Source organism: Bos grunniens, chromosome 5, assembly GCF_055505025.1.
Source record: "Bos grunniens cultivar Pamir isolate PY7600 chromosome 5, Bosgru_T2T1.0, whole genome shotgun sequence".
Classification (NCBI taxonomy): Eukaryota; Metazoa; Chordata; class Mammalia; order Artiodactyla; family Bovidae; genus Bos; species Bos grunniens.
The window spans coordinates 35,772,919-35,793,777 of record NC_141169.1 but is presented as its reverse complement, the minus strand read 5'-3'; the positions used below and the strand labels follow the sequence as shown (position 1 = coordinate 35,793,777).

Sequence of the window (20,859 nt, the reverse complement as noted above, 5' to 3'; positions counted from 1 at the left end):
CGGGGTGAGATACTGTGTCTTTTCCCCACTGCCCCCACGCAGGCAAACCCCTGTGTGCCAAGCACTCTGTTAGGATCTTAGGTACACAGTTCTTGGTTCAAAATTTTATACTCAGTGCCCAGGCAGACCTGGACACGTTACCTCTCCTTAGCCTCTACATGTCTAATCCCAAATTGGTTTCCAACTCTTGCCCTTGGTGAAACTTTCCCTAACCAGTCAAAGCAACAGTGAGTCTGCCTTCCTCTGAATGAGACCTCCACTGATTGTACCAGATATCTGCCTTCAAGTTTTGGTCTTCTTTTCATGTGCCTGAATCTCAGCCTACTTCTGGGTTATGGAATCTATAAGTAAAGTCTGTTTCAGCTTATCTTTGATTACTAAACTCTAGTTTTTAAAGAAAGGATTGATTAATCTATAAAAATATATAAAATTTCATAAATTTTAGTCTTGGAATATCATACTTTTAATAAAATATATTGCATTGTGACCTGAGACCACATGTATTAAAGTATAAAAAATTAGATGGGCGCCTAAATATGTCATATGGCTGTTTCTCTGGACTTTTTTTTTTAGAAACCCAGATACCACATCTTTTATTTTTTTAATTGATTAATAGTATTATGGTTACACCTTCTTCTTCATTAGTTATCGGCGCAAGAAGAAAGCCTGTTGAATATAAGCTAAGCCTTTAAAAGACACTAGTAAAATATCTTGAACTTTGAGGTAGTCCTTTGAGTTATGGGAGTTGTTAAAAATATCGTAAAAGATAAATGACATAGATGGTCTGAGTCCTGACTGAGGTGGGAAACCTGTTCTAGTCCTGGCTCAAGTCACTAAACGGGGTCACCCTGATTTGGTCAGAAGCACAGTGAGCCTCAGTTTCTTCACATGTCAGATGAGGCCATCTACATCATTGCAGACATGGTGGGGTTTTGACCACTGAAGACTTGCGGGTACCTCTCCATTTTACGTTAGTCTAAATTGCATCCATCTATTTGTGTATATACAAGTATTCCTGGGAGATATTGTGGGCTCAGTTCCAGACCATGTGAAGCAAAGAATGCAACAAAGCAAACATCACAATAAAGTGAATACTGTGATAAAGCAAGTCACACATTTTTTGATTTCCCACTGCATATAAAATTTTACGCTATTCTGTAGTCTATTAAGTATATAATAGCATTGTTTCCTATAAACAATGTGTATAACTTCATTTAAAACTATTTTATTGCTAAAAAATACTAACCATTACCTAAAAGTCAGAAAGTCATCTGATTTTCACTATCAGAAAGTTAGCATCTTTTTGCTGATGGAAGGTCTTGCCTTGATGTTGATGGTTGCCTTTTGATCAGGGTGGTGGTTTCTTGTGGCAGTTTCTTAAAATAACCCAGCAATGGAGTTTGCCACATCCCTTGACTCTTCCTTTCACTTGAATACTTAAGAGGCCCTTGTAGGGTTATTAATTAGCCTAGTTTCAATATTGTGGTAAGTATCTCAGGGAATAAGGAGACCCAGGGCAAAGTAGCAGGATGGGGAACAGCTGGTCAATGGAGCAGTCAGAACATACACAGTATGTATCATTTGTTGTCTTATGTGGGTGCAGTTCATGGCGCCCCAAAACAATTACAATAATAATGTCAAAGATCACTGATCCCAGATTGCTGTAACAAATATGACAACAGTGAAAAAGTTTGAAATGTTGTGAGAATTAGCAAAATGTGACACAGAAACATGAAGTACCAAATGCTGTTTTGGAAAAATGGTACCAATAGACTTGCTCAATACAGGATTCCCCCAGACCCTCAATTGAAAAAAAAAAAAAAAAAAAATCTGCAAAGTGCAGTAAATGAAGTGCGATAAAATTAGGTCTACTTGTACTGTGTTAGTGTACTAGGACTTCCCTACAAAATACCAGACTGGGAGGGTTGAACACTAGCATTTATTTTCTCACAGTTCTGTAGCCTGTGAAGTCCAAGGTCAGGGTGTCACAGATTTGGTTTCTCCTGGGGCCTCTCTCCTTGACCTGCAGACCTCATCTTCTCACTGTGTCCTCACATGGTCCTTCCTGTGTGTGTGAACATTCCCAAGGTCTTTCCGTACCCATATTTCCTCTTTTTTTAAGGACACCGATCAGATTGGAGTAGGGCCCACCCTAGCAATGTCGTTTTAACTTCATCATCTCTTTAGAGGCCTGTTTCCAAATAGAGTCACATTCTGAGGTATCAGGAATTAGGGCTTCTACAGATGAATTTTGAGGAGACACAGTTCAGCCCATGATATCTATTTAAAATAGCATTCATTTGTTTTAAATTACTTAGAGACTAGTACAAAGAGAAAACCAAAAATAGCCTTCCTAGTTAATGCCTGTTATTTAAAAGCGTTGGGGTGGTAGGTACAGGAAAAGATAACTCAGACTGTATTGAGGTTGTAAAAGGAAGAATGACACCCTCCTAGCCCCCTCCTCCTACTCTAAGGCAGCTTCTTTAAAAACATTTACACCAATACATGTTTACTATATGGAGTCCAGGAGCATTTTTTTCTCGGCCCTAATGTATCATCCAGAGTACATATTATGTCACATGCTCTGAATTCGCCTTCTTTTAAGTGGCTATCCAATATTCTGTTGTGTGCATACCAGATTTTAATTTAACTAGTCATTTATTAATAGGCACTCAGGTTGTTTCCAACCTCCCCAGCCACCACGCCCCACCCCCCCCCCCCTTTATAAACAATGGGGTTCTTTTAAATACGCATTGTGGAAAGAATAGTAACAGTTCACTTAATAAAAATAACTGGCGCCCGATTTTGGTGACAACAGCCAATGTTTATCACCTTCCTGTTTCTTGGTTTTTACTGGGATTGTTATTGTGAAAGGTGCTTGTCTTTCTCACCCTCCAGTCCCTGACCTTACGCTAATACCTCTTCTTCCTGCATAATGTGAAGGGAGGACCTTCTCTGGGTGGCCTTGGATCATCTCTGTACAGTGGTCCTTCCTCCTCAGGGGGAAAGGCTCTCCCAGCTCAACAGTCATAGGCTATTTCTAGTTAAGCAAAACCATTTTTCTTGCAAGAATTGCTGTTTCTGTGTCCGCAATGACACATGAATCCTTTCTGGCTGCTCCGACCCTTTGGACAGGGGCCAGCTTTCTAATGGAATGCGAACAGTCTTGCTGCTAATCAAGATTTACAGCTGAGACCAGGATGACCAGTCGCTCATTGGATTTGCAGACCCTCCAAGCTAACAGCAGCAGCTCCAAGATTAAGTGCAGAGCAGGGGCCCCAGCCCTGTTCTCTAGGCCCTCTCTCTGTCCCCAGACCCAGCCTCCTGGCCACAGGTATCATCTGGTGTTATTTTATAAGCTGTGCCACCATGCAGATGTTCTTTTCTGAAGAATTACTTTCATTTCTGACTCATTTCAGGAAATGAGGCAGTCTATCAGAAGTGCTCTTCATTTCCAGACCTCCAGAGAGTTCATTTTCTCCTGGGATTTCTAACCACATGTGGGCAGTGCTTTATTTACCCAGATGTGGGAAATAACAGTAATGAACAGCCTTCATCTGAAGTAGCCCTTACATCCCTGAAGAATCCCATGTGAGGGCCCAGAGGTAGCTTATGCTCTTATTAATGTAAATATTTCTGAGACTTTGGTTTCATGACGCTTGTAGACATGCTGTGTGTATGAGCTTGGTGCAGGCAAAATATAATTTAGCAACAGATTTAAAAGGTAGTCTGGAGCGTTTCTAATTACTGTTTGTTTAGTTCAGCATTGCCTAATAAGTGGATTTAAGTAACCTTGGGGGTAGGGAATGTAATGTTCATATTACAGTCAACCATGCAAATCAGATTCAGAGTATTGCAGAGAACACACCATGGAGTCATTTTAAAGACGCAGTTCATGGAATTTTGAATTTAGAACTGAGAGCATTTTGGGATGGACGTTGTCTACCTGTCATGCATCAATGTGAATTATACACATATCCAAAATCAACCTTACTGTGGGGTACAACTCTGTATAAAATCTATTGGTAGCTTTTGACACTCAGTTCTTTTTTTTAATTTAACACAAAAAGTCTTATTCTTATGGGAGAAATGGGCTTTTCTTTCCTTCCCTTTTCCATCTTTCACTGGCCATATCGGAAACTGAAGTTGCGAGAAGGCCTAGAACAGTGGTTCTCAACCTGAGCTACACCGGGGAATCAGCCTGGGAACCTTCAAAAATACTGATGCCAGGCTCCCACCCCGGAGAGTCTTGCTTAATTTCTGGGAACGCAGGCTACACTGCGAGGATGTGACGGTGCACTAAGGGTTGAGAACCGCAGGCTTGAGGGCTCATCTCACCCAGTGGTTCTCAGCCTGGACTGCAGGTAAGGATCACCTGGAAAGCTGTTGCAAAATCAAAACCACATTTTGTGGGGGATCCAGGATCCAGGATTTTTAGAAAGCTCCCAGACTATTTCTGACGCCCTGCAAGGGTTAAGGTCAACTGACACAATCTAACCATTCCATATCATAGATGAGGGAAAGGAAACTGGAAAGGTCAGGTGGCTTGCTCAAGGTCGGATCCTGGTTGTTGTGCAGGCATGTCTGGAATTCAGGTCTGATGCCTTTGACTGGTTTGTCTGCTGCCTAGCCTGGCCCAGGTATATTTGTTTGTTTTATTTATTGATGCCTCCTCATCCTTTAGGTAATGTTCCTGCCTCCAAGAGGCCTTTAATGGCTCCTCCCACTCTCCCATCCAGCCTGGGTAAGATGTCCGTCCTTTATATTTAATGGCACCCTCCTTACCATTCCCCTCGGACTGTCAGCTCTAGAAGGAAAGATCCATGTCTTTCTTGTCCTTTTGGTAATTTGCTGGCATGGGATGAAGAAGTGCATGCTCCGTAGTGTCTTCACACGCTAGCAAGTTGACAAAAGGACAAAGACAGCAGCCTTGTCCTTCTAGAGCTGACAGTCTGAGGATAATATTTGGTGAATTGAAGTTCCCTAACTCTTTATTTGCCAGTTAGCCCTCATGAGTTTTTAAAAATAATCTACTCCTTTTGAAAGTAGCTTCTGAGAGCAAATGTTATTGTTTCCTCTCCAACCGCCCACTCTGCTGTGGGTCAGGATCTCAAACACAAAGACTGCCCACCCTTGCCTTGCAAGAGAGAGACTTGGGAGGGGGAGAGTTTATCAAGGAGATTTTGATGAAAAAGTAATGAAAGCAAGATTTCTGTGACTTTACCTGTTGCTCAGGGTAAAGCGTGTTTATAACATCTAGGGACTTCCAAATAACATACTTACAAGTGTATGTGGTGGTTGGTGGTGGTGGTGTAGTTGCTAAGTCGTGTCCGACTCTTGCAACCCCATGGACTGGGAACCTACCAGGCTCCTCTGTCCGTGGGATTCTCCAGGCAAGAATATTGGAGTGGGTTGCCATTTCCTTCTCCAGGGGATCTTCCCAACCCAGGAATCGAACCTGGGTCTCCTGTATTACAGGCAGATTCTTTACTGACTGAGCTACAAGGGAAGCCCTACACACAAGTGTGTGTAGCATCAGTGAAAGGGAGCACCTAGCGTTACCTAAAAAAAATTTTTTTTTAATTTTCTTTATCATGTTGTGTATGTAACTGATTAACCACATCTACTAGCATAGCTGAATTAAATCCTTTGGCTTCTCTGGGTTAGTATTTTAAAGTCTGTTCAACTGATTAAAAGACTACTGGGGAGATCAAGATGGCAGAATAGAAGGATACAAAACTCACTTTTCACATAAGCATATCAAAAATTATATCTACAAATAGAATAATTCTCACAAAAAACCAGCCAGACACTCGGGGAAGATCTCTTTAAATGACCAGAGCTGCTCAAGAAAGATCCCCATGGAACTGAGTAGGACTGAAAATAATGAGACCAGCTTCCCTGGCAGGGATCTATAAAGGAGAGAGTGTGTGCACAGGCAGGTTGCTTTGTGAAACTCCTCTGTCTGCTGGGACACCTGCCAGGACTGATAGGCAGCTGGGGGGGCGGGGACTCTGCTCTTGAGGAACATGCACATGCTGGCCTGCTAGCAGTCAGGACAGAGTGAGTCCAGCACTGACACTGAGGACTGCCACCTCACTGCATTTCCAAGCCTGAAATGCATGCTAGGTGGGGCAGCTAGTATGTGCTAAAGTCCTAAAACTCCAGCGAAGGGACCCTGGGAGAAGACTTGGTCTAGCTTCATGGTGACAGCCTGGAGGACTTGAAGTGTGGTCCATTGTTAGTGCGAGTAGGGCAGGGTATGGGTCCACCAGTGGAGCTCCATTGTTATTGATAGCTACCTCATAGCGGGGCTCGGCTTTGGTGCTTTATGCTTTTGTAAGCATGTACAGGGTTGGGGTAGGGCTGACATCTGAACTTATTAGCCGTCCAAGAGTGGGGGCAGGTTTGAACAGCAGTGGACTTTGTTCATGCGCGTGTGACATGGCTGATGGCATCACAGAATCCCATGTCCTCGGTGGACAGTCCCAGGCAGGAGTGTGTCGCAGTTTCCTTCTCAGTAGGAGTGTTTCACCCACTTCACACCAAAGCTTGGAGCTAGATCTGGGGTGGACAGATCTAGGAAGAGACCTGACACAGAGGCAACGTAGGTCCCAGGCCACGGTTCAGTCACCTTAGTTTTTGGAGCCACAGTGCTCTGGCCCCTCCACCAGCTTAGCACTAGGTCTGGGATGAATATACCAGAGAACGGAATGTGACCTTGGGCTAATTTGGGCAAAATTGTGGATACCTGCATGGGAAGCACGTAAGTCCACTGTGACGACATTCGTCTCACTTGCTTCAGCGCTCACCTCCTTAGGGGCAAATTATATATTTAAGGGCAGTGGAGCTTTATTGAACCTGACCCTCAGGATTTCTGCTCCAACAGCTGTGGAGCAGACCTCACAACTGAGAGGGCTGTGACAGCCATGGAGCAAAGAGGAGGCACTGCCCAATATCCAGTGCAGGAACTGGACACTAGAATGTCAGTCACACCCCCTATCAAGGGGATAATGCCCAGCATGCTCTGAGGAAAGATGTGGCAGGCATTTATACCAGAAATAGCCCCAGCACCAAAAATATTGGACACCCTATGCAGGAATGGATGTACTCAGTCCCTCAGTCATGTCTGATTCTTTGCAACCCCATGGACTGTAGCCTGCCAGGCTCCTCTGTCCATGGTATTTTCCTGGCAAGAATACTGGAGCTGGTTGCCATTTTCTCCTCCAGGGGATCTTCCTGACCCAGGGATCAAACCCATGTCTCCAGCATCTCCTGCATAGAAATAGAGGCAAGAATCTATAGGAAAGGGAAAAATCATAATAGGAAAGGCAAATATATAAAATGACTGAAGATCATTTAGCTGAGCCAGTACATAGATTAAAAAGAAAAATCAGAATTTTTTTTGTGTGAAAGTAGTTATAACTACAATTAATAGAAAAGATAAACAAGAAGAAATCAAATAGGACCTCAAAATCACAAAATGTGGAGGGAAGGGAGTAAAAAAAAATCTTTTAGAATGTGTTTGAACTTATATGACTAATAGTCTAAAGCCAGTCATTATAGTTACAGATCACCATACTTAAAAACCAAGGTAACCACAAATCAAAATTATATAGTAGATTCACAAAAATAAATAACAAAGGAACTCAAGAATAATTCAGGAGGAAACCATCAAATCACAAAAGGACAAACAGAAGAAATGAACAAGAAGAATTACAAAGTCAACTAGAAAATAAGGTTTAAAATGGCAATTATATATTTATCAAGAATTACTTCAAATGTCTTTGGATGAAATGCTCTGAACAAAAGACATAGAGTTACATATTGGATTTAAAAAAAAAAAAAAACAAGAACCTACAATATACTACCTATGAAGGACTCATTTTAGGCTGAAAGACACGCATAGATTGAAAGTTGGGGGATGGAAAAAGATATTTCATGCAAATAGAATCTGCAGGAAAATAGGGTTAGCAATACTCATATCAGACAAAGTAGGCTTCAAAACAAAGTCCATAAAGAAAGACAAAAATGGGATGGGGGGACACATGTATACCTGTGACTGAGTCATTTCAATGTATGGCAAAACCCAGCACAATATTGTAAAGTAATTAGCCTCTAATTAAAATAAATAATTTAAAAATACCAAAAAAAGACCCTACATAACAATAAAGATTAATACAAGAAGAGAATTTTACACTCATTAACATATGTACACCCAGTTTAGAAACACCTGGGCTTCCCTGGTAGCTCAGGTGGTACAGAATCTGCCTGCATTGCAGGAGACCCCGGTTCAATTCCTGAGTTGGAATGTTCCCCTGGAGAAGGGATAGATTACCCACTCTAGTACTCTTGGGCTTCCCTGGTGGCTCAGATGGTAAAGAATCTGCCTGTAGTGCAGGAGACGTAGATTCGATCCCTGAGTTGGAAAGATCTCCTGGAGGAGTGATGGCAATCCACTCCAGTATTCTTGCCTGGAGAATCCCCATGGACAGAGGAGCCTCATGGACTATAGTCCATGGGGTCACAAAGATTTGGATACAACTGAGTGACTTAAGCAGAGCACATAAAAGCACCTAAATTTGTAAAACAAATACTAACAGACATAGAGGGAGAAATTGACAGAAATACAGTTAGAGTTGGAGACTTTAATACTGCTCTGACATCAATGGACAGATCAACCAGACAAAATTAATAAGTCAACAGAGATATCAAATGACACAATTTAACTTACTTAATATACAGGACAGTACATCCAAAAAATACCGAATACACATTCTTTTCAAGTGCGCCTGAAACAGTCTCTAGGATTGACCACAAATTAGGACACAAAACAAGCCTCAACAAATTTAAGGGGATAGAAATTATTTCAAACATCATTTCTGAGCACAACGGAATGGAACTAGAAATCAACCACAGAAAGAAAAACAGGAAAACAAAATGCATCGAGACTAAACAACATTTTTCAGCAAAACCAGTGGATCAATGGTGAAATTAAAGAAAAAATAAGAAAATTCTTCAAGTTCAGTGACAATGAAAACACAACATGACAAAAGTCTATAGGATGTAGCAGAAGCAGTTTAAGAGTTAGAACTGGACATGGAACAACAGATTGGTTCCAAATTGGGAAAGGAATATGTCAAGACTGTATATTGTCACCTTGCTTATTTAACTTACATGCAGAGTACATCATGCAAAATGCCAGGCTGGATGAAGCACAAGCTGGAATCAAGATTGCCAGAAGGAATATCAATAACCTCAGATATGCAGATGACACCACCCTTATGGCAGAAAGCAGAGAGGAACTAAAGAGTCTCTTGATGAAAGTGAAAGAGGAGAGTGAAAAAGCTGGCTTGATACTCAGCTTTCAGAAAATGAAGATTATGGCATCCAGTCCCCTCACTTCATGAGAAATAGATGAGGAAACAATGGAAACAATGACACTTTATTTTCTTGGACTCCAAAATCACTGCAGAGGGTGACTGCAGCCATGAATTAAAAGATGCTTGCTCCTTGGAAGAAAAGCTATGACCAACCTAGACAGTATATTAAAAATCAGAGACATTACTTTACTGACAAGGTCTGTATAGTCAAAGTTATGGTTTTTCCAGTAGTCATGTATGGATGTGAGAGTTGGACCATAAAGAAGTCTGAGTGCCAAAGAATTGATGCTTTGGGGCTATGGTGTTGGAGAAGGCTCTTGAGAGTCCCTTGGACTACACAGAGGTGAAACCAGTCAATCTGAAAGGAAATCTATCTTGAGTATTCATCGAAAGGACTGATGCTAAAACTGAAGCTCCAATGCTTTGGCCACCTGATGTGAAGAACTGACTCACTGGAAAAGACAGGTAATACCACCAAAATACAAAAAATCTGAAGAAAATGCTGTTAACAGTTTGTCAACCTAGAAGAAGTGGATGAGTTTCTAGAAATATATACTCTGTCAAAACTGAATCAAGAAAAAAGATACTTTGAACACACAAATCACTAAAAATGAAATAGAATCTATAATAATAATAAAGCTCCCTACAAACAAAAGTCAAGACCAGAACGCTTCACTGGGGAATTCTACCAAACATATAAAGAAGAACTTAAACTAGTCCTTCTTAAACTATTCCAGAAGATTAAAGAGAAGGGAATACTCCCAAATTCATCTGTGAAGCCACCATCACCCTTATACCAAAACCATACAAAGATTCCATGAAAAAAGAAAATGATGACAGGTAAATACCTTTGAATATAGATGAGAAAATTCTCAACAAAATATTACCAAACCAAATCCAAAAAAAAAAAAACAATCATACACCATAATCAAGTTGGATTCATTCCAGGGTAGCAAGGATGGTTCAGCATACACAAATCAATGTGATATACCACATTAACAAAAGAAAAGACAAAAATCATATGATCATCTCAATAGAGGCCAAACATTTTTTTATAAAATTCAACATCCGGTCATGATAAAAATCTCTCACCAAAGTGGGTATAGAGGGGACATTTCTCAACATGATAAAAGCAATTTATTACAAACCCACAACCCACATACTTAAGGTGAAAGCTGAAAGCTTTTTTACCAAATTCATGAATAAGACAAAGACACCCACTCTCACCATTTCTATTCAACATAGTATTGGAAGTCCTAGCTACAGCAGTCAGACAAACAAAAGAAATGAAAGTATCCAAATTGAAACGGAGAGGTAAAATTGTCATTATTTACAGATAACATGGTATTTTATAGAGAAGCCTAAATATGCCACATGGGAACTATTAGAGCTGATAAATTAAGCAAGGTAGCAGGATCCAAAATTAATATATAGAAACCTGTAGCATTTCTTTGCCCGACAATGAAATATCAGAAAGCAAAAGTAAAGATCTCATTTATAATCACACCAAACACATACATATACACACAGAGAAAAATCTAGGTGTAAACTTAACAAAGAAGTCGAAAGACCTCTTTGCTGAAAACTACAAAAGATTGATAAAGGACACTGAAGGTGATTCAAAGAAATGAGGGGAATACCATGCTCTTGGATTGGAAGAGGATGTAGCATTGTTAAAATGCTCCTAATACCTATAGCACTCTACAGATTTAATATGACCTCTGTCAAAATTCCCAGGACATTTTTCACAGAACTAGAACAAATAATTCTAAAACTTATATTGATCCACAAAAAAACCAGAGCTGCCAAAGCAGTACTGAAGAAAAACAAAACTGGAGGTATAACCCTTCCAGACGTTAGACAGTGCTACAAAGGTATAATAATCAAAACAGAATGGTGTTGGCACAGAAATGGACATAAAAATCAATGGAACTATATTCAATATAATAAACCATAATGAAAATAATCTGAAAAAATATATATATGTACCTGAAAAATAAAAAATGAAAATAACAATGAAAAACCATCACTCTTCTGTCATCTCAGTTTGCTTAAGGTCATGTTTATCCTATTACCTTGTTATTTGAAAATTGGTTCCAGATTTTCATTATTTATGTTTACTATTATAGCCATTACAGAAATTTGTCTTAGAATATAGTCCGTATCTTTTTACCTTATAGGTGGCCTGGAGGCTCTACATAGGGTAGCAGAAAGTTGCTGTTTTTCTCATTTGGAGAATTTAGAGTTTAAAGTTTTTGGAGTCAAGTCTACCAACATGGCACCCCACTCCAGTACTCTTTCCTGGAGAATCCCAGGGACGGGGAACCCTAGTGGGCTGCCATCTATGGGGTCACACAGAGTCGGACATGACTGATGTGACTTAGCCACTTAGCTACCAACTGGGCTACATTGTTGGGTAGATGTTAAGATGGATGTAGAGAGGTTGCAGTCAGTAGCCAGTAATGACCCATGTGTATGAAACCATTCTGAAGTCTTACTAAGATTTCATAGGTTCAGAGTTTTCATATTCCATGTAAGTGGCATGTGGCAGAGTATAAGTGAAGCCACTGTTCATTGGGAAATCTTCCTCAAACTAATGTCCTTAAAAATTTCTGGAGAAAGCTAAGTTACTTAGCTGGAGGTAAATATACAACATTTTATATTATAATTTCATTATATTGTGGAATAAAAGTCAACATTTGTATAACTTTTTAAGGTAAGAAATTTTAAAGAACCACTTTTAAAGTGGTTCTTTAAAAGAACCATTTTAAATTTCTTTAAAATTTTAAAGAAATTTTAAAGCACCACTTTTCCAGGCTCTTCTTTGCTGCTATTTGGATGAAAAATTAAACCAATATAGGTTTTTGCTAAGTAACCAACTTCTGTCTCACCAATTTTGAAGGCTCAGGAGTACATCCAAGGGGAAGGAGGGAAAGGAAGAGTCTACTAAATATGTAAGACACCATGTTTTCATCCATATTGTGCCATCAAATATGACTGCCCAGCAAATTAGGAATTATTCACATTGATTTTTGCATGTGAAGAGGTCTGTACTCACCTCTCCACTAGGGAGCAGAGCCAGAATCTGAATCCTGTCTGTCTGATTCCAGAGTCCTTGTATTTTTCCCTTAACATGGCCTTTCATGAGAATGACGATATCTCCAAAAGAGCCTGTTTATTAACTCTGAGCATTTTCTGTGCTGGTGGAAGAAGGCTGGCCTTAGTTTCCCCTAGAGTTGTTATTAAACACCAGTAAGTTAACATTTACAGACTTACGTGACACAGTTAAAAGCACGTCCTCACAATATCTTAAAAAGTTCTGGTTTTAAAATGACATGTCGTTATTGTAGTGACCCTCAAGAGTTCCACTGTATTCATTGTCATGATTTTAAAGGGAGGAAAGGAATGGTCAGCAGTGGCTATTTTTAGCCACAAGACATACAGTGTCAGATATAATTTTGTGATCTCTCTCAGACATCATGCCTTTGATTTGAGGGAGGCAGCAAAGCAAAATGATTGATGGTTTATGCTTTGCCCTGCAGTTCCTGAGCTGGAGAACCCTGGCCGTACTATATGCTGTGTGATGGTGGGCAAGAGACCTGACCTCTATGCCTTAGTTTCCTTGTCAGTAAGACAAGAACAGTAACAGCTTGATTGCTGTGTATCTGCTTACAACTTTGATAAAAGTGTCCCTATTCCAGGAATGTTATCTCAGAGCATCGTTCATTCATCATGAGTCACAGAGGCCCCTGTGCTTTCTTCTGGAGCTTGTGCTTATCTCAGCAGGCCTGGGCTTGGCCGACCACTCCCTCCTTCTTGAAATTCTTTCTTTCCTTGGTTTCCGTGATGCTTCTCCATCTTGATACTGCTCACAACTCCCTCGTTTCTTCTGTCTCTTCTGCTGGATCTGTCTTTCCCCATTCCTGGTCCTCAAACTTTGCAGCCCCAAGGGCTTTGTTCTCTGTCCTATTCCCCATCTTAACTTACTCCTCCGTGATCTTCACTTCCAGGGCCTCAAAAACCTTAAACTGACATGTTGACTTCACAGACTTATCTTCAGTTCCTATCTCTCCCTTGCTTTGCAGCTGCCTGTTTAATCTCTTTACTTGTTTGTCAAACAGCCATCTCAATTTTGACACGTGCAAAACCCAGTTCTTGATTTCTTTTCTAACCCTGCATGCCTGTTGTTTCTCATCTCAGTTGCCCCGCTGAGAAACTGAAGTCTTTGATCCCTGCCTTTCTCTCCAATCTCATATGTGAGCCATTAGCATCCATTCCAAATGCAAGTGCTCCTAACCTCCCACCCACACTCCTAAATCCAAGTGCAGACTACCACCAAATCTTGTGGGAATTCTGCAACCACTGCCTAAGTGAGCCTCAGCTGTGTACCTTTCGCTCCAAGTTCAGACACAGTCACAGCGATCCTTCTGTGTTAGACTTTTATAAGATCTTCAGTGGATTCCCTCCAAATAGTGTACAGTTCAAACTCTCAGCTTTGTCTCCTACTTTGTCTCTTCCAGCACTGCCTGTCTCTTGAAGTGCCCTGGACACACCAGACTCTCTCTGTTCCCTGACAAGCTGCACCCCCTAGCCCTACCCCAGAACACTGTCGTCATCCCCTCTCACCTCCCAAACCCCTCCTGTCTAGAATTCCTTCTCCTGCACTTCATTCAGTTCTCTCTCAAAGCCACCCACTCCGAGCTGGCCCTCTGACTCATTTGAAATATCAGTTACTCTGTGTCCTCTTCACATGCTTTACTTGTTTTCAAAACATTTCTCCCCATCTGAAATATGCAAATGGGTATTTGTTTATTGCCTCTGTCCTCTGGCATATTGGAAAGATCCCTAAGGATGATGTTCTGGTGCTTAATACACATTTTCTGAACAACTGAAGGAATAGGGAATTAATGCTCTGGTGTGTGTGCTCAGTCATGACAGTCGTGTCTGACTCCTTGTGACCCTATGGACTGTAGCCTCCCAGTTCCTCTGTCCATGGGATTCTCCAGGCAAGAATACTGGAGTGGGTTGCCATTTCCTACTGCAGAAAATCTTCCTGACCCAGGGATCAAACTTGGGTATCTGGCATCTCCAGCATTGTCAGGTGGATTCTTTTCTGCTGAGCCCCCTGGGAAGCCCCCTAGTTCTTTGGTAGCCCTGTATTAAAAATTAAAGAGCCAGATATCTTGTTAGACCCTAATATCCCTGTCTGTCTCTCCCCCCATTTTCTCTGTACCCTTTTAGAATTTCTAAAACGTCTAGATGTACTATAGCTCTTTATTACTCATGTTACCTTACCCTTGATGGTCTAATACCTTTTCTCATCACTCTTGTGTGGTTTCTCAGGGTCATTCAAGTTCTATGTGTCTCTGCCTCCAATAAGTACATTCCCATCCTGTCTTACTAGATCCCTGATTAGCTTTTAGCACAGTTTTCCATTCTGTTCTTGAAATTCCCTTCTACCTACTAGCCATTTGATCCTTTGCTGGCATCTCCTTTTGGGGACCTCTGAATGTGGAGAATTCTTCAAGCTGTGGCTTAGACCTGCTTCTCACTCTGCACGCTTATTGGTTCCCAGGGCTCTGCTGCTGCTGCTAAATCACATCAGTCGTGTCCGACTCTGTGCGACCCCGTAGACGGCAGCCTACCAGGGTCCGCCGTCCCTGGGATTCTCCAGGCAAGAACACTGGAGTGGGTTTCCATTTCCTTCTCCAATGCATGAAAGTGAAAAGTGAAAGTGAAGCCACTCAGTCATGTCCGACTCAGCGACCCCATGGACTGCAGCCTACCAGGCTCCTCCATCCATGGGATTTTCCAGGCAAGACTACTGGAGTGGGTTGCTCCGTCCCAGGGCTTTACACACCTTCAATTAGCTGATGACTCCCCACTGTACGTATGTGTCCAATACTGACCTCTTCTGACCTCCAGGCCCCACATCTGACTGCTTCCTGGACACTTCGGATGCCTCGTGCTCAAGGAGAACTCTTGATTCACTTCCAGATCCTATCTCCCTGAACCTGCCTTTCCACATCCCATCTTGATACCATCATCCTCCCCATTTGCAAAGTGTCAGAAATGGGGTATTATCCTGGGTTTCTATTAATTGTCCTCCTTTGCTCCAGTACCTTTGTTGTTGTTCAGTTGCTGTGTCCGACTGTTTGCAACTGCATGGACTGTAGCACGCCAGGCTTCCCTGTCCTTCACTATCTCCTGGAGTTTGAGTCAGTGATGCTATCTAACCATCTCATCCTCTGCCATCCCTTCTCCTCTTGCTCACAGTCTTTCCCAGCATCAGGGTCTTTTCCAGTGAGATGGCTCTTGGCATCAGGTGGCCAAAGTACTGGAGCTTCAGCTTCAGCACCAGTCCTTCCAGTGAATTTTCAGGGTTGATTTCCTTTAGGAATGATTGGTTTACTCTCCTTGCTGTCCAAGGAACTCTTTGAGTCTTCTCCAGCACCACAGTATGAAAGCATCAATTTTTCAGTGCTCAGCCTTCTTTATGGTCCAACTCACACATCTGTACATAACTACTGGAAAAAGCATCACTTTAACTATATGAACCTTTGTCAGCCAAGTGATGTCTGTGCTTTTTAATATGCTCTCTGGGTTTGTCATAGCTTTTCTTCCAAGGAACAGGCGTCTTTTAATTTTGTGACTGTAGTCACTGTCTGCAGTGATTTTGGAGCCCAAGAAAATAAATCTGTCACTGCTTCCACTTTTTCCCATCTATTTGCCATGAAGTGATGGCACCAAAGGTCTACCCCTGGTGGCTCAGTGGTAAAGAACCTGTCTGCCAATGCAGGAGACATAAGAGATGTGAGTTCGATCCCTGGGTCAGGAAGATACTCTGGAGGAGGTCATGGTAACCCAATCCAGTATTCTTGCTTGGAGAATCCCATGGACAGAGGACAGAATCCCATCCACAATCCAATCCCATGGACTGGTGGGCTACAGTCCATGGGGTCCCAAAGAGTCAGACACAACTGAAGTGACTTAGCAAGCAACACGAATGATGGGACTGGATGCCATGATCTTAATTTTTTGACTGTTGAGGTTCGAGCCAGCTTTTTCACTCTCTCTTTTTTTTAACCTACATCAGAGGCTCCTTGGTTTCTCTTCCTTTTCTGCCATTAGCATGTTATCATCTGCATATCTGCAGTTGTTATTCCTCCTGGCAGTCTTGAGTCCACCTTGTGAATCATCCAGCCCAGCATTTTGTATTATGTACTCTGCATAGAAGTTAAATAAGCAGGCTGACAGTACACAGCCTTGATGTACTCCTTTCCCAATTTGGAATCGGTCCGTTGTTCCATGTCCGATTCTAATGGTTGCTTCTTGACCTGCATACAAGTTTCTCAAGAGGCAGGTCAGGTGGTCTGGTATTCCCATCTTTAAGAATTTTCCAGTATGTTTTGATCTATACAGCCAAAGGGTTTAACATAGTCAATGAAGCAGAAGTAGATGTTTTTCTGGAATTCCCTTGTCTTTTCTATGATCTGGCATTTGATCATAAATGGATATTGGCATTTGATCTCTAGTTCCTCTGCTTTTTCTAAATCCAGCTTGTACTTCTGAAAATTCTCGGTTCGTATACTGGTGACGCCTAGCTTGAAGGATTTTGAGCATGATCTTGCTAGCATGTGAAATGAGTTCAGTTGTATGATAGTTTGAGCAAAGACTTGTCCTCCTGTTTCATTGTCACAATATGGTGAAGAAATGGAGGCTCAGAGAAGTTGCACATGTGCCCAGGGTCACACAGCTTTGTGTCTGCTCTGCCACAGTGTGACCCCTCACTGGCATTACCTCATGAGTCTTTGCACCAACACTGAATTTGCCTAATGAAAAGCTTCTTGCCCTCCACAAGCTGCTACTTGAAAGGGAGCCACACGGGTAGTGAGGTGAGGTCTCAGGCTGCCCTATGGGAGCTGTTTGGGGGACAAGCCCTTCTCAGGACCAGTGCTTACTGCTCATCTGTGGAGCAAGTGACACCTTTAGGAAACAGGTGGCGGTTGGTGCCAGCGACAGCCTGACTCACCGTTGACAGTGTCTAGCAACTGGTCTGTTGTGTCTCGTCTTGCCACGGCGTGTGCATGCATGCTTCGTGGCTTCAGTCATGTTCAACTCTGCGACTTCATGGACTGTAGCGTACCAAGCGCCTCTGTCCATGGGATTCTCCAGGCAGGAGTCCTGGAGTGGGTTGCTCTTCCCTTTTCCAGGAGACCGTTCCCAACTCAGAGATCGGCAGAGCACTCAGAAACACTGAGATGCCATTCTCTGCTCACCCAGCAGTGCGTGTGTCCCTTCCCCCCACCTCCTTTTCAGCCTCACTTCATTCCTCAGCCTCTGACTCCTCCAGTCTTCAGCTACACTGACTGCTTTTAGTCATATCCTTCAACACAGCAAGGTTTCTGATTCAGAACCCTTGGCTTGCTTCCCCACCCGCCCGCCCGTCCCCCTGCCACCCCAATCCTGAATGCTCTTTCTTTCTGAGTGTTCTTCTTTTAGTCCTGCATAGCCAACTCTGTCTCATCCCTTAGGTCTCAAATATCACTCCTCAGGGAACCTCCTCTGATCTGACCGCACTACTCAAAAATTCTTATTTTCTCTACCATGACCACTGTATTTCTTTATCCCTAAGCAGAATCAGTTACTTATAAAGGATTTATGTTTAGTTGTTGTTATGGAATATAATTTCCCTGAAAAGAGACTTCTGCTTTATTAGCTGTTGCATCTTCTGCCTCTCTCACAACACTGATGCAGAGTAGGTGCTGGAACATGGATTCTTGTGTGATATGTGTCTGTCACATATTTAACATAATGTTTAACATAAGCTCTCGCCACCCATCCCCCCCATTTTTCTTTTTTTTTCCCCCCCATTTTTCTAATGGAAAAGAATTAAGCTTTTATTTTTGTCAAAGTTTAGTTTATAGCATTTTACATAATTAGAAAATTAATATTTCAAGATTTGTTATGAAAAATAGCAGTATCTCCTCTTTCATTTTCTATTCCCCAGAGGCACATGTTTTCAACTTTAGCTCATTATTTTAGTAATTACTTCTATATCTTTAATTAACATATTTGTGTTGTTACTTATCTATTTGTTTTCTTTTGAGGAGTTATCGATTGCCGAAAAAGTGAGTATTTAGCTTCCTTCATCTACCCTTGCCCCCTCCCCTCCTCACACACTTTCCAGGCCCCACCCTCTTAGCTGTGTTATATTGTAATTTTGTATTGTATTGTAATTTTGGTGAGATCAGTAAGCAGTGTTTGTTATAGCTCGTGATACTTTCTACAGAAGAGCCCTGTAATGTCGTTTGATTACTTTTCCTCTCAAGACGGCCCAGCGGATACTGACTTTTTTAATCTCTTAATTTTTTATGGACTTATGAATATTCAGCCTCAGACTCTACCCCAGTTGTAAATCTTCTCCCTAAATTAGCCAACATAGAGGATCTACCAGATTCATCTTTGGGGGAAACTCCTCCCAGAGCCTCTGATCTGTCTCAGTTGCTTTCTCAGTCATAAAACAGCTAGGACTTCCCCTTTGCTGCCCTTTTGAGGTCTCCTTTTGCCTCTACTGTTTTGGAGCTGTCAGTCTCTGGAACTTATGACTTATTCTTTGTCTATGACTTCATTTTGGTGGAGCACATTCTCCAGTTTCTTATGAAAAAGTGGATGTGAGAGGTAACTTTTTGAGACTTGTAGATCCGACATTGCCTTTGTTCTCCACTGGCATTTAATTGATGGCTTGACTAAGTTTATAATTCTAAGGCAGAAATCACCTGTTCTCAGAATTTTGAAGTTTCTCCCATCCATAGTTACATTTGAGAAATTCCTGTCATTCTGACTTAAAATCCTTCATATGAAAGCTCTTTCTCTGGGAATTACTATGATGTACCTTGGGTGTGCTTACAGGTGGCTCAGTGTTAAAGAACCCACCTGCCAATGCAAAAGACACCAGTTTAATCCCTGGGTCAGAAAGATACCCTGGAGAAGGAAATAGCAACCCACTCCAATATTCTTGCCTGGGAAATTCCATGGACAGACAAGCCTAGCAGGCTACAGTCCATGGGGTTGCAGAGAGTTGAACACAAGGAAGCACCCACTCAGGCACGTACCTTGGTGTAGGTCTGCCTGCATTTTATATGCTGGAAACCCAGTTGGCCTTTTTACTATGGAAACCCCATTCTCCCACATCCTACTTCTGTTCTTTCTGTAAAGGAAAAACAATGTCCTTTAATTCTGGGAGAAAATGTCCTTTGATTTTGGAAATCACAATTACTTCTTTTCTTTGACTATGAACACTGTTATTTGGATGTTAGCTGTCCTGCTGCTGCTAAGTCGCTTCAGTCATGTCCGACTCTGTGTGATCCCATAGACGGCAGCCCACCAGGCTCCCCTGTCCCTGGGATTCTCCAGGCAAGAACACTGGAGTGGGTTGCCACTTCCTTCTCCAATGCAGGAAAGTAAAAAGTGAAAGTGAAGTCGCTCAGTCGTGTCCGACTCTTAGCGACCCCATGGACTGCAGCCTACCAGGCTCCTCCATCCATGGGATTTTCCAGGCAAGAGTACTGGAGTGGGGTGCCATTGCCTTATTTGGCCCCTAAACTCTCTATCTTTCCTATTTTTCATCTCTGTCATCCTATTCAACTTTCTTGGACATTCCTGAATTCTCTTTCAGGCCATCTATTGAATTTTTAATCTGCCTTCATTTTAATGTCTGTGAGCTCTTTTTCATTCTCTGTTTTTCTGTCTTTAATAACATTTTATCCTTATGTCATGAATATGCTTTTCTCAGATCTCTGAAGATGCTTGAGTTTTTTATTTAATTTTATTTTTAGATTTCATCTTTTTGTGACTTTCTCTTTCCTCCAAGTTGCTTTGGTGTTTCTCTGCTATGTGCTTACCTTAATATCTGGGAAGTCTTTCTGTTTCTTCCTGTTTTAGATTAGCTTTGAAAGTGAATGGGGTTTGGCAGTTTTGGGCTTCATTCTATGGGGACCAAGCTACGCTGTTTGTTTTATTTTGGAAATCTTGCTGTTAGTATAGTTATGTCTTTTTTTTTTTTTTAATGAGCCTAATCAGATTCCCAGTGAAAACATGACCAGTCAGAAAGCCAAGTTGAAGGCTGGTGGCCTCTCTGTTGAGCAGTAATTTTTCATGTAATCTCTTCAGTATGGAATCCCCTTCCCAACTATGCCTAGACTCCTCTAGTCCAAAGATCCTTTATTGGCTGTTTTCAGGAGATACATTTCTAGTCTTCTCCTAGGTGGCACCTGGGGGGTTGAACAATCACTTGTCTTCAGGGATTGAGGGAGAGTACTGAGGGTCTTAAACTTCTTAAGCAGACTTTCAGCCGTTGCCCTGCCCCACCTCTACCACCATTTCCAGAGGAACCTGGTGCCACCAGCTTCGGAGTCTTAGGGATTTATCATTTAAATGGGGCTGCTTCTAAGTGGTCCCAGTTTGGGACTGAGCT

At 41.9% G+C, this 20,859-nt stretch overlaps 1 protein-coding gene across 4 annotated transcripts in view; it reads left to right on the top strand.

The window, feature by feature from the left end:
* ANO6 (anoctamin 6) overlaps nt 1-20,859 on the top strand; it is a 235,661-nt gene that overhangs the window by 49,027 nt on the left and 165,775 nt on the right. For 2 of the 4 annotated variants that reach the window (XM_086399801.1, XM_086399804.1), the window contains exon 2: nt 4,685-4,744. The exons of the other annotated variants lie outside the window; for them this stretch is intronic. In XM_086399801.1, coding sequence (XP_086255927.1) covers nt 4,685-4,744 — 60 coding nt within the window. The remainder of the gene's footprint in view (nt 1-4,684; nt 4,745-20,859) is intronic. 4 annotated transcript variants of the gene reach the window in all.